General features: G+C 49.1%; 1 protein-coding gene across 1 annotated transcript in view; it reads left to right on the forward strand.

Annotated features, from left to right (window-relative positions):
* The first annotated feature begins 553 nt into the window (after positions 1–553).
* LOC147097232 (putative G protein-coupled receptor 139) overlaps positions 554–25283 on the forward strand; it is a 32045-nt gene continuing 7315 nt past the window's right edge. Inside the window, exons 1-2 of the mRNA XM_085971979.1 lie at positions 554–596; positions 10013–10770. Coding sequence (XP_085828105.1) covers positions 554–596; positions 10013–10770 — 801 coding nt within the window. The remainder of the gene's footprint in view (positions 597–10012; positions 10771–25283) is intronic.

Genomic DNA, 25283 nt, shown 5'->3' on the forward strand with positions numbered 1-25283 from the left:
GGCTGTATTAGTTTGAGGACCCATCGAATAAAGTTCCCCAACGTTAAGTACTAACTGAATGGCTGCAGTTCAACAGGGCAACCACATCCCAGAGTGGAACAGAGCAGCCGTGAGAGGGCGATCAAACATTGGGATTTTATTTACTGAAAGGCCACAGCAGAGTGAAGGGCATTACTGGATCAAGGCGAGATCTAGAGACGGACCTGATGGTGTTTGACACAACAACACCATCGCTGGGAGAATACAGCTGGCAATCTCCATTAGAGAATTGACATGATCAGAATTCTCCAGTCTTTGGGGCTCTACAATCTCAGCACTAATCGTGTTCTGTCACAACAGGGACTTAACATGGTTGTCGTCATCTGTTTGTTCAAATTTTTTAAATAACTCTCTTGAACGATGTTGCAAGCTCAATGCCCCATGGAGATCCCGCAGAGTATAAATTAAAGGCTCTGGGAATGCATCACTTTAGTGTTTCATTCAGAGAGATTGCCTGCAGCTCAAAGGGAGACATCGCTTCACAGAGAAGATGCATCTGCCAATACAACGTGCCATGAAATTATACTACATGATACTTGCTGTCATTGGGGTACCTGGTAAGTGACTGAAACCAATGAGGTTGTGTAAATCTGTGTGTGAGTTGCTCTCGTGTTTTGCTCTGCGTCTGACAATGTATCCTGCTATTCGAGTGGTCCCCGTTATACAGGCACCCGGTCAGTGTTATCATTTCCTTAATGTCTTGAATCACTCTGCAGGTGGTCGAGAGAAAGCGGGGAATTACAGACTGGTAAGCCTGACATCGGTAGTGGGGAAAATGCTAGAGTCCATTATAAAAGATGTAATAGCAGAGCACTTGGAAAACAGTGACAGGATCGGACAAAGTCAACCTGGATTTAGAAAAGGTAAATCGTGCTTGACTAATCTACTGGAATTTTTGAGGATATAACTTGTAGAATAGATAAGGGAGAACCAGTGGATGTGGTGTATTTGGACTTTCAGAAGGCTTTCAATAAGGTCCCGCATAAGAGATTAGCGTGTAAAGTTAAGGCACATGGGATTGGGGGCAAGGTACTGACTTGGATAGAGAACTGTTGGCAGACAGGAAGCAAAGAGTTGGAATAAACGGCTCTTTTTCCGAGTGGCAGACAGTGACTAGTGGGTTACCGCAGGGATCGGTCCTAGGACCCCAGCTATTCACTGTGGTAAACCGCTTTTATCGTTCACTATCGTTACACTATAGTTATCACTGTTATATCGTTACTCTATGGTTATCACTGTTCACACTGTTGTATCACTATACGAGGTCGCCTCTTGTCACGCTGCTATACCTGGGCTGACCACTGCTGACTCCGCCCATGACTCCACCTACCTGCCCAGGTATAAAGGTAGTCGACTGGCTGGCATTCCTCCTTGTTGTATCCGATCACCCACGAGGGTGGGCTCTGTTATTTAGCCAATAAAAACCTATAGTTACTTTCTTAACTCGTCGCTTTTCATTGGATGAATTGATAGGCATATCAATTTTATTGGCTAAATTTTAAAATGTCGACACTTGAGCAGTCAAACGACCAGCCAAACGACCAGCCAAGCGACCAGCCAGACGCCCAGCTACAACAGCCACAGCAGCCGGCCTGGCTGTGAGCCCTCAGACCACCGTACCTGGACCTAAACCCACAGGCAGCAAACTCAGCCCTCGACTTCGAACACTGGCTGAGCTGCTTCGAAGCCTACCTGGGAGAATCCGGCGTGCCTCAGAAATCTATGCTAAGAGTTCTGAACGCCCAAGTGAGCCCTAAAGTATTCGCACTCATCCGGGACCTTAAAACATACGAGGACGCCATCAACCGGCTGAAAAGACAGTACCAAACCCCGGTAAATTCCATGTATGCCAGACACCTCCTAAGATCCCGCCCGCAACAGCCAGGAGAGCCCGTGGAGGAATTTTTACGGGTGCTACAAGCACTCGGCAGAGACTCTAACTTTAAAGCGGTAACGGCGGCAGAAAATACTGAAGACAATGTCCGCGATGCCTTCGTGAAAGGCCTGCGGTCCGACTACTCACGGCAAAGACTACTGGAAGCAAGGGACCTCGACCTGGACAAAGCTGCAGCCCTCGCTCTCTCTCTAGAGGTGGCCCATCGGGACCTCGAGGCATACTCAAGGTACTGTAACTCGCGACCCTGGGACTTGGGACCGACCCCGACCGCGATACCCCCCGCAGCAACCCCCCTGGGACCTACCTCAGCGTTGACGTCCCGGACCCGATCGAGACCGCCACCCCCGGTACCGGCTCCGACATCGGACCCCCGCGATCGGGCCGCCGGCTGCTTCTTCTGCGGCCAGGCGAAACACCCGAGGTCGCGCTGCCCAGCCAGGAACTCTACCTGCTCAAACTGCATGAAGAAAGGCCACTTCGCTAAGGCCTGCAGAGGTGGATCATCAGAGGCCAGCAGTGCCTCATGCGAGCTGTGGGGGCGGCCATCTTCCTTCAAGGCAACAGAGGCCAGCATCCCCACATGTGAGTCATGGGGCGGCCATCTTTGATACAGGCAACCGACACCAGCAGTGCCTCATGTGAGTTATGGGGGCAGCCATCTTCTCCGCCATTTTGTCCAACCTCGTGGGAGACGCCATTTTACGCACCACGCCCGACCGCCACCGTGCCTCTAGACCCGACTACCGCCTCAACCGCAGACTACAACAACTCGCTCAGCTATACACTAGCCTCCGTCACACTGGACCAGGCCCGCCCGCATCACCTGTCCAAGTCGATGATGGACATCAAAGTAAATGGCCACGCCACGACCTGCCTGTTCGACAGCGGAAGCACGGAGAGCTTCATCCACCCAGACACGGTGAGCCACTACTCCCTCCCTGTCCTGCCAACGCGCAACCGGATCTCGATGGCATCGAGGTCACACGCCACAGACATCAGCGGCTACTGTGTTGTGACCCTGTCGGTTAAGGGTACGGAGTATAAAAATTTTAAACTCCTCGTCCTGCCCCAGCTATGCGCTGCCGTCCTACTAGGCCTAGACTTCCAATCCCACCTCCAAAGCGTCACGCTAGCATACGGCGGACCCCTCCCCCCACTCACAGTCGACAACCAGCAGATTTTAAACCGCCCACCGCGTAACACCTGCGGCCTATCCACCCTCAAGGCCCCGCCACCTCCCCTATTCACTAACCTCACCCCCGACTGCAAACCCGTCGCTACCAAGAGCAGGCGGTACAGCGCCGGGGACAGAGCTTTCATTAGCTCTGAGGTGCAGCATCTCCTGAAGGAGGGCATCATCGAGGGGAGCACCAGCCCCTGGCGTGCCCAGGTCGTGGTCGTTAAGACCGGCAATAAAAACCGCCTGGTCATCGACTACAGCCAGACCATAAACAGGTACACCCAGCTGGATGCATACCCCCTTCCCCGCATATCTGATATGGTCAATCAGATTGCGCAGTACCGGGTATTCTCCACCATCGACCTTAAGTCGGCCTATCACCAACTCCCTATCCGCCCTGAGGACCGCCAGTATACAGCCTTCGAGGCGAACGGCCGCCTCTACCACTTCCTTAGGGTTCCCTTCGGCGTCACCAACGGGGTTTCGGTCTTCCAAAGGGAGATGGACCGGATGGTTGACCAGAACGGGCTGCACGCCACGTTCCCCTATCTAGATAACGTCACCATCTGCGGCCGCGACCGGCAGGACCACGATGCTAATCTGGAGAGATTCCTCCGTACGGCCCAACGGCTGAACCTCACCTACAATAAGGATAAATGTGTGTTTAACACCTCGCGCCTTGCCATCCTCGGCTGTGTAGTAGAGAACGGAGTCATCGGCCCCGACCCCGAAAGAATGCGCCCCCTCATGGAGCTACCCCTCCCCCACTGTCCAAAGGCACTGAAGAGAACCCTGGGGCTCTTCGCCGACTATGCCCAATGGGTGCCCAATTATGTGGACAAAGCCAGAACCCTCATGAAGTCCACATCCTTCCCCCTTACGGAGGAAGCGTGCGCAGCCTTCTCCCTCATTAAGGGAGACATTGCCAAGGCCACAATGCACGCAGTGGATGAGTCCATCCCCTTCCAAGTCGAGAGCGATGCATCCGACTTCGCCCTAGCCGCCACCCTTAACCAGGAGGGGAGACCGGTGGCCTTCTTCTCAAGGACCCCACAGGGCCCTGAGATCCGACACTCGTCGGTCGAGAAGGAGGCCCAGGCGATTGTGGAGGCGGTACGACGCTGGAGGCACTACCTGGCAGGCAAACGATTTACCCTCCTTACCGACCAACGTTCGGTCGCTTTTATGTTTAATAACAAGCTGAGGGGCAAAATCAAGAATGACAAGATCTTGAGGTGGAGAATCGAGCTCTCCACCTATGATTATGATATCTTGTACCGGCCAGGTAAGCTGAACGAACCCCCCGATGCTCTGTCACGAATTACATGCGCCAGCGCGCAAAGTGATAGACTTCAGACCCTCCACAATGACCTCTGCCACCCCGGGGTCACCAGACTTTACCACTTCATTAAGGCCCGCAACCTGCCCTACTCCATCGAGGAGGTCAGGACCATGACCAGGAACTGCCAGACCTGTGCCGAGTGCAAACCGCACTTCTTTAGGCCGGACAGAGCAAGCCTAATCAAGGCCACCCACCCCTTCGAGCACCTGAGCATCGACTTTAAGGGGCCCCTCCCGTCCTCTGACCGTAATGTGTACTTCCTCAACATTGTTGATGAGTACTCCCGTTTCCCCTTTGCCTTCCCCTGCCCAGACATGACCAGTACCACGGTCATTAAATGCCTGAACGACCTCTTCGCCTTGTTCGGGTTCCCAAACTATATACATAGTGACCGGGGCTCCTCCTTCATGAGCGAGGAACTCCGTCAGTTCCTACTAGCGAGAGGTATTGCTGCAAGCAGGACCACCAGCTACAACCCCCGAGGGAACGGCCAGGTGGAAAGAGAGAACGCGACGGTATGGAAGGCCGTCCTCTTAGCCTTAAAGTCTAAGGGCCTCCCAACCTCCCGCTGGCAGGAAGTCCTCCCGGCAGCGCTGCATTCCACCCGGTCACTACTTTGCACTGCCATCAACGCCACCCCCCATGAACGAATGTTTGCTTTCCCCAGGAAGTCGACTACGGGAACCACGCTACCAACCTGGCTGACCTCTCCGGGGCCCGTCTTGCTGCGAAAGCACGTGAGGGCCCATAAAACGGACCCCCTGGTCGAGAGGGTGGACCTCCTGCACGCCAACCCCCAGTACGCCTATGTGGCATACCCAGACGGGCGGGAGGACACAGTCTCCTTACGAGACCTCGCACCCTCGGGCACTCCGGAGACACCACCTTCACCCCCCCCCACCACACCCCCAATTCCAGCCCAGGTAGACGGCATGCCGGAACCCCACGAGCCTTCGCCGACCACGCAGACACCAGCATTAACACCGGATAATGCAACACCGCCGCTGCGACGATCAGAAAGGCTTACGAGGCCTCCGGACAGACTGACATACCAGAACTGGTAGTACACTTCAACCCGCCGGACTCAAATCTAAACAAGGGGTGAATGTGGTAAACCACTTTTATCGTTCACTATCGTTACACTATAGTTATCACTGTTATATCGTTACTCTATGGTTATCACTGTTCACACTGTTGTATCACTATACGAGGTCGCCTCTTGTCACGCTGCTATACCTGGGCTGACCACTGCTGACTCCGCCCATGACTCCACCTACCTGCCCAGGTATAAAGGTAGTCAACTGGCTGGCATTCCTCCTTGTTGTATCCGATCACCCACGAGGGTGGGCTCTGTTATTTAGCCAATAAAAACCTATAGTTACTTTCTTAACTCGTCGCTTTTCATTGGATGAATTGATAGGTATATCATTCACAATATATATAAATGATCTAGACGAGGGAACTAGATGTAATATCTCCAAGTTTGCAGATGACACAAAGCTGGGTGGGCGTGTGTGCTGTGAGGAGGGTGCAGAGAAACTCCAATATGATTTGGACAGGTTGGGTGATTGGACAGATGCATGGCAGATGCAATATAATGTGGATAAATGCGAGATTATCCACTTTGGTGGCAAAATCAGGAAGACAGATTATTATCTGAACGGCAATAGATTGGGAGAAGGGGAAGTGCAACGAGACCTGGGTGTCCTTGTGCACCAGTCGCTGAAGGTAAGCATGCAAGTGCAGCAGGTGGCTAAGAAGGCAAATGGTATGTTGGCCATCATAGCGAGAGGGTTCGAGTACAGGAACAAGGATGTCTTGCTGCAGTTGTACAGGGCCTTGGTGAGACCACAGCTTGAGTATTGTGTGCAGTTTTGGTCACCTTATCTGAGGAAGGATGTTCTTGCCATGGAGGGAGTGCAGCGAAGATTCACCAGACTGATACCTGGGAGGGCAGGAATGACATTTGAGGAGAGATTGGGTCGATTGGGCTTATACTTGCGGGAGTTTAGAAGAATGAGAGGGGATCTCATTGAAACTTATAAAATTCTAACAGGACTGGACAGACTTGATGCAGGAAGGATGTTCCCGATGGCCGGGGAGTCCAGGACCAGGGGTCACAGTCTAAGGATAAGGGGTAAGCCATTTAGGACAGCGATGAGGATGAATCTCTGCACCCAGAGAGTGGTGAAGTGGAATTCTCCACCACAGAAGGCAGTAGAGGCCAATTCATTAAATATATTCAAGAAGGAGTTGGATATCTTTCTTAAGGCTAAAGGGATCAAGGGATATGGGGAGAAGGCAGGGACAGGGTACTGAGTTTGGATGATCAGCCATGATCTCATTGAATGGCGGAGCAGGCTCGAAGGGCCGAATGGTCTACTCCTGCTCCTATCTTCTATGTTTCTATGTTTAATCCATTGCCACAACATAAATGAAATCTCTGTTTATAACTCACAGCTCGAAGATATGCAATTATTGCCTTTAATGGAATATCTTGTAATGTTGAGTCAGACCTCAGTGCGGGCAGATCTTTGAGAGAAGCTATTATTGGGAGTATTTTTCACTGTAGAACTGTACAGGGCGTGGGTCACAAACCAGAGTGGTACACCTGACCCCAGTGACCATGTATTACTGGGAGTATCTGTCACTGTAGGACTGTACAGAGTGTGGGTCACTAACTGGAGTGGAACACCTGACCCCAGTGACCATGTATTACTGGGAGTATCTGTCACTGTAGAACTGTACTGAGTGTGGGTCACTAACTGGAGTGGAACACCTGACCCCAGTGACCATGTATTACTGGGAGTATCTGTCACTGTAGAACTGTACTGAGTGTGGGTCACAAACCAGAGTGGCACACCTGACCCCAGTGACCATGTATTACTGGGAGTATCTGTCACTGTAGAACTGTACTGAGTGTGGGTCACTAACTGGAGTGGAACACCTGACCCCAGTGGCTATGTATTATTGGGAGTATCTGTCACTGTAGAACTGTACAGAGTGTGGGTCACAAACCAGAGTGGAACACCTGACCCCAGTGACCATGTATTACTGGGAGTATCTGTCACTGTAGGACTGTACAGAGTGTGGGTCACTAGCTGGAGTGGAACACCTGACCCCAGTGACCATGTATTACTGGGAGTATCTGTCACTGTAGGACTGTACAGAGTGTGGGTCACTAACTGGAGTGGAACACCTGACCCCAGTGGCCATGTATTATTGGGAGTATCTGTCACTGTAGAACTGTACAGAGTGTGGGTCACTAACTGGAGTGGAACACCTGACCCCAGTGACCATGTATTATTGGGAGTATCTGTCACTGTGGAACTGTACAGAGTGTGGGTCACTAACTGGAGTGGAACACCTGACCCCAGTGGCCATGTATTATTGGGAGTATCTGTCACTGTAGAACTGTACAGAGTGTGGGTCACTAACTGGAGTGGAACACCTGACCCCAGTGACCATGTATTACTGGGAGTATCTGTCACTGTAGAACTGTACTGAGTGTGGGTCACTAACTGGAGTGGTACACCTGACCCCAGTGACCATGTATTACTGGGAGTATCTGTCACTGTAGAACTGTACTGAGTGTGGGTCACTAACTGGAGTGGAACACCTGACCCCAGTGACCATGTGTTACTGGGAGTATCTGTCACTGTAGAACTGTACTGAGTGTGGGTCACTAACTGGAGTGGAACACCTGACCCCAGTGACCATGTGTTACTGGGAGTATCTGTCACTGTAGAACTGTACTGAGTGTGGGTCACTAACTGGAGTGGAACACCTGACCCCAGTGACCATGTGTTACTGGGAGTATCTGTCACTGTAGAACTGTACTGAGTGTGGGTCACTAACTGGAGTGGAACTCCTGATCCCAGTGACCATGTGTTACTGGGAGTATCTGTCACTGTAGAACTGTACTGAGTGTGGGTCACTAACTGGAGTGGAACACCTGACCCCAGTGACCATGTGTTACTGGGAGTATCTGTCACTGTAGAACTGTACTGAGTGTGGGTCACTAACTGGAGTGGAACACCTGACCCCAGTGGCCATGTATTATTGGGAGTATCTGTCACTGTGGAACTGTACTGAGTGTGGGTCACTAACTGGAGTGGAACACCTGACCCCAGTGGCCATGTAGTACTGGGAGTATCTGTCACTGTAGAACTGTACTGAGTGTGGGTCACTAACTGGAGTGGAACACCTGACCCCAGTGACCATGTATTACTGGGAGTATCTGTCACTGTAGAACTGTACTGAGTGTGGGTCACTAACTGGAGTGGAACACCTGACCCCAGTGGCCATGTAGTACTGGGAGTATCTGTCACTGTAGAACTGTACTGAGTGTGGGTCACTAGCTGGAGTGGAACACCTGACCCCAGTGACCATGTATTATTGGGAGTATTTGTCACTGTAGAACTGTACTGAGTGTGGGTCACAAACCAGAGTGGTACACCTGACCCCAGTGGCCATGTAGTACTGGGAGTATCTGTCACTGTAGAACTGTACTGAGTGTGGGTCACTAACTGGAGTGGAACACCTGACCCCAGTGACCATGTGTTACTGGGAGTATCTGTCAATGTAGAACTGTACTGAGTGTGGGTCACTAACTGGAGTGGAACACCTGACCCCAGTGACATGTAGTACTGGGAGTATCTGTCACTGTAGAACTGTACTGAGTGTGGGTCACTAACTGGAGTGGAACACCTGACCCCAGTGACATGTAGTACTGGGAGTATCTGTCACTGTAGGACTGTACTGAGTGTGGGTCACTAACTGGAGTGGAACACCTGACCCCAGTGACCATGTATTACTGGGAGTATCTGTCACTGTAGAATTGTACTGAGTGTGGGTCACTGGCTGGAGTGGAACACCTGACCCCAGTGACCATGTGTTACTGGGAGTATCTGTCACTGTAGAACTGTACTGAGTGTGGGTCACTAACTGGAGTGGTACACCTGATCCCAGTGACCATGTATTACTGGGAGTATCTGTCACTGTAGAACTGTACTGAGTGTGGGTCACTGGCTGGAGTGGAACTCCTGACCCCAGTGACCATGTATTACTGGGAGTATCTGTCACTGTAGAACTGTACTGACTGTGGGTCACTAACTGGAGTGGAACACCTGACCCCAGTAGCCATGTAGTACTGGGAGTATCTGTCACTGTAGAACTGTACTGAGTGTGGGTCACTAACTGGAGTGGAACACCTGACCCCAGTGGCCATGTAGTACTGGGAGTATCTGTCAATGTAGAATTGTACTGAGTGTGGGTCACTAACTGGAGTGGAACTCCTGACCCCAGTGGCCATGTAGTACTGGGAGTATCTGTCACTGTAGAATTATATTCGGTGTGGGTCAGTAACCCTAATTGAACGAACCTGTTCTAATTTGAAATCTTTGTGTCGGGTGACCGATCTCTTCCCTCCGTGAATCAAGGAGAAAGTATAACATTTTTTGGATGCTAAAATCCAGCCCTTACTATCTGGGCTCAGACACGGAGAATGCTTGATCAGTCAATTACTGTCTCTTTTCCCTTCTCTGTTTCACAGTGAATTTAGTGGCGATTGTGATCCTGTCTCGGGGAAAGTGCGGGCTCTCCACCTGTACCACTCGCTACCTGGTGGCCATGGCCGCGGCGGATCTCCTGGTCATCGTCACCGAGGTCATCCTGCGCCGGATCAACTGGTATTACCTCCCGGAGTCTTTCCTGGACATCACTCCTGTGTGTAGTGTTCTCTCTGTCCTGGTTCGCGCAGCCACCGACTGTTCTGTCTGGTTCACCGTCACGTTCACCTTTGATCGATTTGTGGCCATTTGTTGCCAGAAGCTGAAAACAAAATATTGCACCGAGAAAACCGCGGCCGTGGTTCTGGCAACAAGTTGCGTTCTGCTCTGTTTAAAAAACATTCCCTTCTACTTTATATATGAACCTGGAAAGATAATCGACAATGTACCGTGGCTTTGCTACACGATCCCAAGCTATTATACTGAGCCCGGATGGGTGGGATTTAGCTGGCTGGATAAGGGTTTAACCCCATTGCTCCCATTTGTTTTAATTCTGTTGCTCAATGCTCTGACAGTCAGGCACATTTTAGTGGCCAGTCGCGTCCGTAAGGGACTGAGGGGCGAGAACAAGGGAGCGAATCGCATTGACCCAGAGATGGAGAGCAGAAGGAAGTCTATGATTTTACTCTTCACCATATCCGGCAGCTTCATACTCCTGTGGTTGATATTTGTTATAGAATTCTTATATTATACCATTGCAGGAGGAGATAATTACAATATGTCTTTATATACCCTTCAACAAGTCGGAGGAATGTTGCAGAATTTGAGTTGCTGCATAAACACATTTATTTATGGGGTGACCCAGTCCAAGTTCAGAGAGCAGGTGAAGAGCGCGGTGAAATATCCGTTTACTTGTTCAATTAATTAATAATTAGAAGAACTGAGCACGGCCCGGAGGCGGGTCACAGTGTTTCCAGTCCATGAATGTAATATTTAGCCCCAGACTGCCAGCCACTGAATTAGAACAGGAATCGCCGGTGATCTGACAATGCAACCAGCGATGGGGCATGCACTGTCTTCAGGACACGGCACTATTTCTGACTGACAGTTCCCATGTTGTACAGGGCCTTGGTGAGACCACACCTTGAGTATTGTGTGCAGTTTTGGTCACCTTCTCTGAGGGCAGATGTTCTTGCCATGGAGGGAGTGCAGCGAAGATTCACCAGGCTGATACCTGGGATAACAACAGAAAATGCTGGAAAAACTCAGCAGGTCAGGCAACATCCGTGGAGAGAAATTAGAGTCAACGTTTCGGGTCAAAACCCTTTATCAAGACTTATCAAAATGTTGACTCTAATTTCTCTCCACGGATGTTGCCTGGCCTGCTGAGTTTTTCCAGCATTTTCTGTTGTTATTTCAGATTTCCAGCATCTGCAGTATTTTGCTACTGATACCTGGGATGGCAGGAATGACGTATGAGGAGAGATTGGGTCGATTGGGCTTAGACTCGCTGGAGTTTAGAAGAATGAGAGGGGATCTCATTGAAACTTATAAAATTCTAACAGGACTAGACAGACTAGATGCAGGAAGGATGTTCCCGATGGTCGGGGAGCCCAGAACCAGTGGTCACAGTCTAAAGATAAGGGGTAAGCCATTTAGGACAGAGATGAGAAGGAATTTCTTCACCCAGATAGTGGTGAACCTGTGGAATTCTCTACCACAGAAGGCAGTTGAGGCCAATTCATTAAATATATTCAAGAAGGAGTTTGATATATTTCTTAAAGCTAAAAGGATCAAGGGATATGGGGAGAAATCAGGGGCAGGGTACTGAATTTGGATGATCAGCCATGATCTCATTGAATGGCGGAGTAGGCTCGAGGGGCCGAATGGCCTACTCCTGCTCCTATATTCTATGTTTCTATGGGACAGGACCACTAGTTTCTTGCATTCCGTCTATAAAGAGTCACTTTAGCTATTGAGTGCAGCAATTCATTTACAGTTTCCAAATTCAGAGCCTTGCCAACAGATAGGCAGACAGAGCTAAGCTGCCGCTCAGAGGATTCCATGACATAGAATATAGAGCAAAAAAAAACATTCCGCCCAACTAGTCTGTGCCAGTAGCCAGTCCGTAAGGGGGACCCCGAGCTCCTAGTGGCCTGTCACTTTAATTCACCGCCCCATTCCCACTCAGACCATTCCGTCCTCGGCCTCTTGCACTGTTCCACGGAAGCTCAGTGTAAGCTCGAGGAACAGCACCTCATCTTTCGATTAGGCACTTTACAGCCTTCAATACCGAGTTCAACAATTTCAGATCATAACCTCGGCCCCTATCGCATATATATATTTTCCCTTTCTTTTTTTTAATCCACACTTTCGCCTGGGATTTTTTTCATTCCAATATGCCAGCTGTCCTTCATTCTGCCAGGGCCATTCACACTTCATCTAGAGCCACCTTTTGTTCCTTGAATATCTCTTAATGTCTCTCAATGTCTCTTAATCTCGCCTGCTTTCGATCCTATCTCTGACCTTCCCTTTTGTTCTTTCATCCCCTCCCCCTTTTCCCAGCTCCCACTTGCTTTAAAATCTATCCCTCTTCCTGCTTTCTTTTTCTCAGTTCTGACGAAGGGTCTTCGACCTGAAACGTTAACTCCGTCTCTCTCTCCATGGATGCCGCCCTGGCCTGCTGAGTTTTTCCAGCGTTTTCTGTTGTTATTTCGGATTTCCAGCATCTGCAGTATTTTACTATGGTAGTCTGTGCCGCTCTTTATGCTTCGCATGTGTCTACCTCATCTCAGACTCTCAGTACTTCGTTCTATTCCCTTTTCTCTCATGCACTCGTCTAATTTCCCTTTGATAGCATCTAAGCTATTTGCCTCAACCACTTCCTGTGGTACTGACTTCACATTGTATACACTCTCTGAGTAAAGTCATTGCTCCCTATTTCCCTAATGGATTTATTAATAACTATCTTGTATTTATGGACCCCTATTTTTGGATTCGACCACGAGTGAAAACATTCTCTCCACAGCGACTCTGTTCAAAACATTGATAATTTACAAATCCTCTATCAAGCCTCCTTAAAATCCATTGGCCCAGAAATTCGGGTCGGGGGCTTCCCGCGGGTGCAAGCCCCCGACCTGCACTTACCTAGCGCGCCGGCCGTTGTGCTGTGGGCCCACGTGGGATTCTGATCCTGGGCCTCCTCCAACTGCAGGCGCGCAGTGCTTGCGTATCACAGGGGCGCAGTTAGTTCGAAGCGTCCCCTGGGATCACGTGGGTCATGGAGAGCCAATGGTAGCAGGGAATCTGTATTCATAGATTTGACAGGAAGACCTGTCAAATCTATGAATAGAGATCGGCCCCAAAACATAACAAATTTTCAAATAATTTTTTTTTTTAAATCACATTTTTAAAATAGCTATAAATTACATAAAATAACTATTTTAAACAATAATGCAGTTTTGGTCACCTTATCTGAGGAAGGATTTTCTTGCCATGGAAGGAGTGCAGCGGAGATTCACCAGACTGATGCCTGGGATGGCAGGAATGACGTATGAGGAGAGATTGGGCCAATTGGGCTTATACTCGCTGGAGTTTAGAAGAATGAGAGGGGATCTCATTGAAACTTATAAAATTCTAACAGGACTAGACAGACTAGATGCAGGAAGGATGTTCCCGATGGCCGGGGAGTCCAGAACCAGGGGTCAAAGTCTAAGGATAAGGGGTAAGCCATTTAGGACAGAGATGAGGAGGAATTTCTTCACCCAGAGAGTGGTGAATCTATGGAATTCTCTACCACAGAAGGCAGTTGAGGCCAATTCATTAAATATATTCAAGAAGGAGTTTGATATATTTCTTAAGGCTAAAGGGATGAAGGGATATGGGGAGAAGGCAGGGACAGGGTATTGAGTTTGGATGATCAGCCATGATCTCATTTAATGGCGGAGCAGGCTCGAGGGGTGGAATGGCCTACTCCTGCTCCTATTTTCTATGTTTCTATGTAGACAGCGACTCAATCCCTCTGCTGGAAACCTGTCTTAGGATGAACCAGACCATTCGCAAGCTTGGTATGGTATTTGACCGCAGGATGATTTTCCGATCACATATCCACTGCATCTCCAGGATGGTCTACTTCCAGCTCACTGAACTCCACCGCTGCCTCAGATCATCTGCTGCTCAAACCTTCATCAATGACTTAGCGAGCTCTAGAATTGGCGCCTCCAATGCCCTTCTGACCGTCTTCCCATCTCCCACACTCCATAAACTTGAGCTCATCCAAAGCTCTGCTGCCCGTATGCCAACTCTCCAGCAAATCCCAATACGCCACCACCCCTGTGCTTCCTGCCCCACTTTGACTCAGGTCTGGCAAAGCCTCAATTTTCAAATTATCATCAAATCTCTACATGGCCTCCCTGCCTCTGTAACCCCCACCATCCCTACGAGCCCCCGAGATCTCAGCCCGGTCAATCCGGCATCTTGCACATCCCCGGTTTTAACCACTCCACCATTGGCGGCTGTGCCTTCAGCTGCCCTCTCCCTAAGCTCATGGGATCACCTCCCCAATCCTCTCTGCCTCTCGAAATCTCTCTCCTCCTTTTAAGATGCTCCTTAAATCTTACCTCTTTGACCAAGCTTTTGGTCACCTTTCATAATACCTCCTTATGTGGCTCGGTGTCAAATTGTGTTTGGTAACGCTCCTGTGAATCACCTTGGGACGTTTCTCTAAATTAAACAGGACAAGTTCTTGTTGTTGTTGCAAATATTGATGTTCTTTTTCCAATTACAAGCCCATTCTGCAACTTTTATAGCATCTTCCTGTATCCTGTCGCAGTCCTCCTCTGTATTAACTATATACCACCATTTTGGAGGAATCCGCAAACATTGAAATTGCACTCCTGGTTCTCGAGTCCAAATTGTTTAAGTAAATGGTGAACAAGTGTGGTCCCAGTGCCAATCCTTGTGGAAAACCACAATCCATCAGCTGCCAACTAAGCTCACTAAGCTCATGGTCTACAGAGCAGCAGTGATACCCGCCCTGCTGTATGCCTCAGACACATGGACCATGCACAGCAGGCACCTCAAAGCACTGGAGAGGTACCACCAATGCGGCTTCCGCAAGATCCTGCAATTATATTGGCAGGATAGGTGCACCAACGTCAGTGTTCTTGCTCAGGCCAACATCCCCAGCATCAAAGCTTTGACCACGCTCAATCAGCTCCGATGGATGGGCCACATTGTCCGCATGCCCGATACGAGACTCCCAAAGCATGTTGGCCTTCGTAGCGAGAGGCTTCGAGTACAGGAACAAGGATGTCTTGCTGCAGCTGTACAGGGCCTTGGTGAGACCACATTTTGAGTATTGTATGCAGTTTTGGTCGCCTTATCTGAGGAAGGATGGAGGGAGTGCAGCGAAGATTCACCAGACTGATACCTGGGATGGCAGGAATGATGTATGAGGTGAGATTGGGTCGATTGGGCTTATACTCGCTGGAGTTTAGGAGAATGAGAGGGGATCTCATTGAATCTTATAAAATTCTAACAGAACTAGACAGACTAGATGCAGGAAGGATGTTCCCGATGGCCGGGGAGTCCAGAACCGGGGGTCACAGTCTAAGGATAAGGGGTAAGCCATTTAGGACAGAGATGAGGAGGAATTTCTTCACCCAGAGAGTGGTGAACCTGTGGAATTCTCTACCACAGAAGGCAGTTGAGGCCAATTCATTAAATATATTCAAGAAGGAGTTAAATATATTTCTTAAGGCTAAAGGGATCAAGGGATATGGGGAGAATGCAGGGACAGGGTACTGAATTTGGATGATCAGCCATGATCTCTGAATGGCGGAGCGCGCTCGATGGGCCGAATGGCCTACTCCTGCTCCTATCTTCTATGTTTCTCTGTAAGTTGCAAGTGATAATAGGATCCTAGAATGATACTGTGCAGAAGGAGGCCCTTCGGCCCGTCATGCCCGTGCCGGCACTGTGGGAGAGCTATCCAATTAATCCCACTCCTCCGCTCTTTCCCCGTTATTTTTTTGCTTTACATCAAATATTCTTTCCAAATCCGTTGTGAATGTTGCTATGTATCTGCTTCCACCAGCCTTTCAGGCAGTGCATTCCAGATCACAACAACTCGCTTTGTTAAAAAAAAGCCTCCTCATGTCGTCTCTGGTTCTTTTACCACACACATTGATTCTGTGTCCTCTGGTTACTGACCAATCTGCCACTAGAAACAGTTGTTCCTTATTTACGCTGCCAAATCAATTTCAGCGTTTGATCTCCTCTATCAAATCTCCACTTAACCTTCTCTGCTCGAAGGAGGACAACCCCACATTCTCAAGTCTCTCCATCTAACTGAAGTCCCTCATCCCTGGTACCATTCTGGTCAATCTCACCTTAACCTTCTCTGCTCTAAGGAGAACAACCCCAGCTTCTCCATTCTCTCCACGTAACTGAAGTCCCTCATCCCTGGAACAATTCTGGTCAATCTCCCCTTAACCTTCTCTGCTCCAAGGAGAACAACCCCAGCATCTCAAGTCACTCCACGTCACTGAAGCCCCTCATCCCTGGCACCATTCTGGTCAATCTCTCCTTAACCTTCTTTGCTCCAAGGAGAACAACCCCAGCTTCTCCAGTCTCTCCACGTAACTGAAGCCCCTCATCCTTGGTGCCATTCTGGTCAATCTCCCCTTAACCTTCTCTACTCGAAGGAGAACAACCCCAGCTTCTCCTGTCTCTCCACGTAACTGAAGCCCCTCATCCCTGGAACCATTCTGGTCAATCTCTTCTGCTCACGCTCCAAGGATTTGATATCTTACCTAAAGTGTGGTGCCCAGAACTGAACACAATCCGCTGAAGCCTCGCCAGTGTTTTATAAAGATTTACCATTAATTCCTTGCTTTAGGTCTCTATTGATATATTAATAAAGCCAAGAATCCCATATGCTTTTTTAACAATGTTCTCAACTTGTCATGCCACCTTCAAGAAGGCAAATGGTATGTTGGCCTTCATAGCGAGAGGGTTTGAGTACAGGAACAAGGATGTCTTGTTGCAGTTGTACAGGGACTTGGTGAGACCACATCTTGAGTATTGTGTGCAGTTTTGGTCGCCTTATCTGAGGAAGGATGTTCTTGCCATGGAGGGAGTGCAGTGAAGATTCACCAGACTGATACCTGGGATGGCAGTAATGACGTATGAGGAGAGATTGGGTCGATTGGGCTTGTACTCGCTGGAGTTTAGAGGAATGAGAGGGGATCTCATTGAAACTTATAAAATTCTAAAAGGACTAGACAGACTAGATGCAGGAAGGATGTTCCTGATGGTTGGGGAGTCCAGAACCAGGGGTCACAGTCTAAGGATAAGAGGTAAGCCATTTAGGACAGAGATGAGGAGGAATTTCTTCACCCAGAGAGTGTTGAACCTGTGGAATTACCTACCACAGAAGCCAGTGGAGGCCAATTCATTAAATATATTCAAATGGAGTTAGATATATTTCTTAAGGCTAACAGGATCAAGGGATATGGAGAGAAGGCAGTAACAGGGTACTGAATTTGGATGATCAGCCATGATCTCATTGAATGGCGGAGCAGGCTTGAGGGGCCGAATGGCCTAATCCTGCTCCTATCTTTTATGTTTCTATGTTTCAAAGATTTGTGTACATACACTCCTATGTCTCTTTGATCAACACCCCCTTTAAAATTTTATCATTTAGATCATCTTGCCCCCACCCCCCATTCATCCTACCAAAATGCAGCGCTTCACAATTCTCTGTGTTAAATTTAATCGACCATGTGCCTGCCCATTTGAAACATAGTTCGGGTTATGTTGTAAGCGAAGGGATTGGATTTGGAAAGAAACTCCATCAGGGAAACATAGATACATAGAAATATAGCAGAAAGGAGCAGGAGTTGGAATAAATAGGTCTTTTTCCGAGTGGCAGGCAGTGACTAGCGGGTTACCGCAGGGATCGGTCCTAGGACCCCAGCTATTCACAATATATATTAATGACCTAGACAAGGGAACTAGATGTAATATCTCCAAGCTTGCAGATGACACAAACCTGGGTGGGCGTGTGTGCTATGAGGATGATGCTGAGAAACTCCAGTATGATTTGGACAGGTTGGGTGATTGGGCAGATGCTTGGCAGATGCAGTAGAATGTGTATAAATGTGAGGTTATCCACTTTGGTGGCAAAAACAGGAAGGCAGATTATTATCTGAATGGTAATAGATTGGGAGAAGGTGAAGTGCAACGAGACCTGGGTGTCTTGTGCACCAGTCGCTGAAGGTAAGCATGCAGGTGCAGCAGGTGGTTAAGAAGGCAAATGGTATGTTGGCCTTCATTGCGAGAGGGTTTGAGTACAGGAACACGAATGTCTTGTGTAGGGGTTCGCAAAATTCCCCTATTTTCCCTGAAGATCGGGAAATATTGGTTCACATCACAGATGAAGATTTATGTGTTTTGAATTGCCTCTGGGTAGGACAGTATTTTTAAAACATACCCAGAATCGTGAAAGGCTGCATTGGGCAGAGCAGCACTTGGGCAACATCAGGACCTAAGACAGTACAGTTTATTAAAAATGGTACATCTGAGTTTCGAACTGTGTATATTTCAAAGAGGTTTGAAAATGGCCATCAGAAAGCATGGCCAAAAGACAAAAGAAAGCAGCTTGCAGCTCGTGGAGTATGTCTGTGAAAAAGTGGGAGGATCAAATACAGTGGCAGTCAGACCTGCCAATCAAAGGGAGTTCCCTTCTCAGAAGCAATCGATGTTTGTTTAAGGGATTAGCCCACTTGAACTAAACCGCAGAACAATCGGCTCTGTTTACACAGTATTCTAGCCCCATTTCAACACCACTTACACACAATGGATACATCTAAACCCCGGAAAAAGGACTTTGATAGGGAACAGATCAGTATGGATGGGTTTGAATCTCCCATCACTCAGAACAATAGGGCAGTTGGATTCCCTTTTGTTTTAGCCCAGGTGAACTCCAGATGTGGGCGGGTACACTTCGGCCCCAGAGTGCAGACACATTAAACCACTCCAACTCATTTGGGTCAGCCAATCACGGTCTTTCCTTTGTGTATTCGGGCTTTTGGGCGCGAACTTTGGCCCCAGAGTGCAGACACATTAAACCACTCCAGCCCATTTGGGTCAGCCAATCACTGCCTTTTAGCAAGGCAACCTAGTAAGGAGTTAGGGGGTGGTAATTAAGGGGAAATTGCTAAGATTGTTTAATCAACATTGTAGCCATTAATCCCTCGCTTTTGCCACCTGCCTTCCCCCATTTAAGCAGTTTTACTGTAATTACTGTGTTCGCATGGTATAGTTTAAAATTTGATTATAGTTTCTTTAGTTTAAATAAAGTTGACTTTCTCACATCAAAACAACTTGTTCGGTTTTAATATATCATTAATTATAAGCCCTTCAGTCAGAATTGGAAGGTTGGGTAGCGATTCGAAACCGCTGTTTAAATTGGTTTACAGTGTAGCAGCAAAAGGCTGCCTGACCAGGTGAATTGCCGTAAACCAGGTAATAGGTTGGAATTGGTCAGAGTGCAGGCAAAGGCGGCTGACCAGGTAAATTACCGTAAACCACGGAAAAGATGCCCCCCTACAAATTGGCGACCGCGGCAGGACTGGAGGCAGTTCTTGATTTGATAAGTGGTCTGGATCTGGAGAAAGCATCAGCTCTTATTTCTCTTGTTTTCAGTATGTGGGTAGCCCTGCGGATGTTAGCGGCAGCGTGTAGGCTGACCTATCATGGTATAGGTGGCTGGGTTAAGGAGGGTGAGATGAGGGTGCAGGAGGAGGTTAAAGAGGCCAAGAATTGGGAGTCCCAGCTTGAAAAATGCCAGGCGGAGGTAGAACGCCTCATAAGAGAGGTGAACGAGGCCAGAGATAGTGGGATGAGGGTGCGGGGAGGGAATGCACGCCTCACATTAGAGGTCATGAAATGCCAGGCATTTATAGAGTGCCTTGTGCAGGAAGTCACAGAGGTGAGGGACGGTGAGATGAGGCTCCAGGAGGAAAATGCACACCTCACCCAAGAAGCTAGCGAGGGCAAAAGCCACGCAAGGAACAAGAGAGAGTTCCTAAAGTGCCAATTTACAGTTCAAAGAGGAACGAGATGAGACTGCGGGAAGAAAATGCCCGCCTCACCTCAGAAGTAACAGAGCAGGAGGAGATGGTTAGGGAGGTAAAGGCAGCTTATAAGCTGGCCTGTGACCAAAGGTTTAGTGGAGCAGATCATAACCCCTGTAACAGAAAGATAGAGAGTTTGGGTATGGAGTTAAGGAGGACTGGGCTGCTTCAACAGTGGAGAGCAGGTCCGGTAGCAGAAATCCAGGACAAGGGAGGCACACAGGGGATAGTTTTGGCCCCAGACCAAAGGCAGGTCCAAGTCCAAAATTCCCCATTTAAACCACCCAGGTAAGAGAACATGAGTTTGCTGACCAGACAAGTTCAAGTTCACAGCCTGTGAAGACAGGAGCTGTGGCTTGTTTCCAGGGAATAGTTGTCCAGCCCACTCATTGGGACACTTCCCTGCCCCAGTGGAACCTAAGGTTTGGCCAAAGCTTAAATTCGAACCAACGTTTAAATTTAAACAAGTTATGGGGCTCAAAAACAGAGAAACAACAACCTGAGATTAGATATCTGCAGGCTGCTGCCAATCCATTCACAGAAAATCACCTGGGGGGCTCCAGGGAGGAGCAGCCCTTTGAAAAGTCTCCCCGTGCATGCGCAGTCGCTGGTCTGGAGACAGGAATTCCCCAGTCTTTTAAACAAGAGGTCCGCGCAGGCACAGTCGCACGCCTGAGGGGAGAGGTTTCTCAAGACCAGGTTCGCGCAGGCGCAGCCACGCGCCTGAGAGGAGTGGTTTCTCAACACCGGGTTCGCGCAGGCACAGTCGTGGACTCGGAACCCCGAGCAGCTCTTGCTCACTGTGAGGCCAAGCGCGCAGGTGCAATCGGACGTTTAAAGGTCCCCGCTTCCCAATACATACGTAGACGCAGTAGCCTGCTTGGAAGACCCAGTGGTTCTTCCTTCCCTTTTCAGCGAGATTGTTCGCGCAGGCGCAGTTGCCTGTGGGACACCAGCAGCTCCTCATCGGTTTTCCCGCGCAGGCACAATCGCCTGTTTGAAGCCAGAGGCTTCACAGCCTCTGCCGCAGGACTCTGAGGAGGAGGTTTGTGCAAGCGCAGTTGCCGGCGGCACCACAGCGGCTCTTTTCTAGTTTTCCTGCGCAGGTGCAATCACCTGTTTGAAGCCATAGGCTTCACAGCCTCTGCAGTGGGACTCTGAGGAGGAGGTTTGCACAGGCGCAGTTGCCGGCGGGACCACCGCGGCTCTTTTTCAGTGTTCTCGCGCAGGCGCAGTCACCTGTTTAAAGGGACCAGCTTCCAGCCCGCTTCTAGAGTGGTTCCTCCCATGATGTGGGACCCTAGGGAGGCAGGGAGAGCAAATCCTCTTGCAGGGGAGCTGGTAACAGGCTTTGGACATGGGGAGGAATATTTCCAGCCACCAGCAGCGGGTGGTGAGGGAATACCTGCCCCCAGTACAGGAGTGGGCAGGGAAAAGGAGACAACCCCAGAGTACCGGCAGGCTGCCAGGTATCTTATACAGTGTTTGTACCAGGGGGAGAAGGTTCCCAGCCAGCTAGGGCTGTGACTCAGGCTCAGGGTCCGCCAGCCAACGTTTCCCCCACAGAGACGCCCCTCAGAAAGTCTCAGTGGATCCGCAAGCCCAAGAAAAGATGGTCTCCAGAGTACCTGCCACAGAGAACAATCTCCCGAACCCGGGAGAAGCCAAAGAACAGAGGTCCCCAACCAGCAGCCATAAGCTGCGAGGGACCAGAGGCAGGAGGCAGTCCAGCTTCGCTGCAGCCAGCCGTAATCTGCGACAGTGCCAGGGATTAGCCTGGCCGTCTGGAGACGGGCGGCATTTGTATTATAGCTATGTGTGTATATAGCTTGCTTTAAGGTGTAATTTGTAAGTTTAGAATTAACTGTTGTAGTTTAAGTTAAAGTTTAAGTTTACAAGTGTGCCAAATGTTTGTATTTTGGTCCGAGGTTGAGGGACCTGACCACGCCTCCACCTAAGGCAGCAGGTCAGTGAGACCTGGCTGCATGTCCTTTTAAGTTCTTTTGCAGGAGAGTGGAAGAAGAAGCAGCCCTGTTCGCCCAGCCCGAGCTGGGCATCGAAGGACGATATGGATACAGAATGTTGGGGATCACCTCGCCACTGGACAAATCAAGAGGGAAACCCTGCAGCGACCTTTGGGAGAAACCGGACAGGGTCCGGAGGAGCTTGCCTACTCCTCCTACGCGGAAGAGATGGCCCCAGCTGGGTGGGGCATGGCCCCCAACCCAGCACTATCCTGACCAAAGTTCACTTGTGGGAGACCTCGTTGTTGAGGAGTCATGGTGGGGAAGTGTGGGTGCCTTGTCAGATAGGGATGCGTTCCCCGGGAGTGGGTGGTGATGGCCCAGGAAAGATTCTAAAGGGGAGCGGGAGACCCAAGAGTCATGTGGGTGTGTTCGGGGAAGGGAGGAACTCACCCGGGGGCCCACGGGCAAAGTTAGAGTGGAAGTGTGGCTGGGGAGGATGAGTGGGTGGCCGGATCTGGGATACAAGTTTGAGTGTGGGGCCAGTGAGAGCCGCCACACAGGCACCCATCATTTTCTGCAGCCAGTCGAGGGAAGACAGGAGGGGAGGGACTGGGAGTCACGATCCCATACTCCCCGGTCTCGGTCTGTGCTAAGGAAATTTTAAACATGAGGGGTACCCCGCCTCCACTAAGGGACAAGGTAATGGCTCGGGGCTGGCGGAGCAGGCTGGTCTGTAAATCCATTCTGCATGTTTTAAAAGTCCAAGACCATTCAAGGGGGGTGGAAGGAACATTTACTGCCCGAGTGGGAGGAGCAATATGCACTCGAATTTCGCAACCCATCATTGGCACGTGAGGGTCGGGGTTTGTTTAAGCATGTTGTTCAAGTTTTTTTGTATTTTGTGTTACAGCCCCAAGTTGAGCAGAGGACTAGGATCCTCTCTGTGCTCGGGATCATTTTGTGACAACTCCAAGTTGAGCAGAGGTGTAGGACCCTCTCCGTGCTTGGGATCATTGTGATTACATTGTATGACTAAGATTGCAACATTTTGTAATAAGTTGTAATGTAACAAGTGATGCAGGGGTATGAGACCCCTTATTGTAAGTTGATGTATCTGTAAGATGCCTACAGTACCACGTTTTTTTCTCAAATTTGAGGGGAATAGACGGGACGGGGATCAGTGGTAGGTAGCTGTTAGGTAAATACAGGGGATGGTTGTTTGTCGGGGGGTCAGAAATTTTGCTCACTCCTTTGAGTGGATACTACAATCAAGTTGGAAGTACCAAAAGGAGGGAATGTAGGGGTTTGCAAAATTCCCCTATTTTCCCTGAAGATCGGGAAATATTGGTCCACATCATGGATGAAGAATTATGTGTTTTGAATTGCCTCTGGGTAGGACAGTGTTTTTAAAACATACCCAGAATCGTGAAAGGCTGCGTTGGGCAGAGCAGCACTTGGGCAACATCAGGATCTAAGACAGTACAGTTTATTAAAAATGGTACGTCTGAGTTTCAAACTGTGTATATTTCAAAGAGGTTTGAAAATGGCCGTCAGAAAGCATGGCCAAAAGACAAAAGAAAGCAGCTCGCAGCTCGTGGAGTATGTCTGTGAAAAAGTGTGAGGATCAAATACAATGGCAGTCAGACCTGCCAATCAAGAAGTTCCATTCTCAGAAGCAATCGATGTTTGTTTATTGACTTAAGCGATTAACCCACTTGAACTAAACCGCAGAACAATTGGCTCTGTTTACACAGCAACCTAGCCCCATTTCAACACCACTTACACACAATGGATACATCTAAACTCTGGAAAAAGGACTTTGATAGGGAACAGATCAGTATGGGTGGGTTTGAATCACCCATCACTCAGAGCAATAGGGCAGTTGGATTCCCTTTTGTTTTAGCCCAGGTGAACTCCAGATGTGGGCGGGTACACTTCGGCCCCAGAGTGCAGACACATTAAACCACTCCAACCCATTTGGGTCAGCCAATCACGGTCTTTCCTTTGTGTATTCGGGCTTTTGGGCGCGAATTTTGCACACAGACTTTTTCAGCGCGAAACAGGAGTTGGCAGGATATAAAAGATAGCTCCTGAGAAGCTATCTCTCTCTCTCATTTCGCTGGACCACAGGTGAGCAGGTTTTCTGACTCCTCAGCAAGGCAACCTAGTAAGGAGTTAGGGGATGGTAATTAATGGGAAATTGCTGAGATTGTTTAATCAACATTGTAGCCATTAATCCCTCGTTTTTGCCATCTGCCTTCCCCCATTTAAGCAGTTTTACTGTAATTACTGTGTTCGTGTGGTATAGTTTAACATTTGATTATAGTTTCTTTAGTTGACTTTCTCACATCAAAACCACTTGTTCGGTTTTAATATATCATTAATTATAAGTCCTTCAGTCAGAACTGGAAGGTGGGGTAGCGATTCGAAACTGCTGTTTAAATTGGTTTACAGTGTAGCAGCAAAAGGCTGCCTGACCAGGTGAATTACCGTAAACCAGGTAAAAGGTTGGAATTGGTCAGAGTGCAGGCAAAGGCTGCTGACCAGGTAAATTACCGTAAACCACAGAAAAGATGCCCCCTACACTTGCTGCAGATGTACAGGGCCTTGGTGAGACCACACCTCGAGTATTGTGTGCAGTTTTGGTCGCCTTATCTGAGGAAGGATGTTCTTGCCATGGAGGGAGTGCAGCGAAGATTCACCAGGCTGATACCTGGGATGGCAGCAATGATGTATGAGGAGAGATTGGGTGGATTGGGCTTGTACTCACTGGAGTTTAGAAGAATGAGAGGGGATCTCATTGAAACGTATAAAATTCTAACAGGACTAGAAAGACTAGATGCAGGAAGGATGCTCCCGATGGCGGGGGAGTCCAGTACCAGGGGTTACAGTCTAAGGATAAGGGGTCAGCCATTTATGACTGAGATGAGGAGGAATTTATTCACCCAGAAAGTGGTGAACCTATGGAATTCTCTACCACAGAAGGCAGTGGAGGCGAATTCATTAAATATATTCAAGAAGGAGTTAGATATATTTCTTAAGGCTAAAGGGGCCATGGGATATGGGGAGAAGGCAGGGACAGGGCACTGGGTTTGGATGGTCAACCGTGATCTCATTGAATGGCGGAGCAGGCTCGAGGGGCTGAATGGCCTACTCCTGCTCCCAGCTTCTATGTTTCTATGTTTCTATGTAAACTGAGCAAGGAG

This window comes from Somniosus microcephalus, chromosome 32, assembly GCF_052327205.1.
Source record: "Somniosus microcephalus isolate GS21.2 chromosome 32, FLI_Smic_1.0, whole genome shotgun sequence".
NCBI lineage: Eukaryota > Metazoa > Chordata > Chondrichthyes > Squaliformes > Somniosidae > Somniosus > Somniosus microcephalus.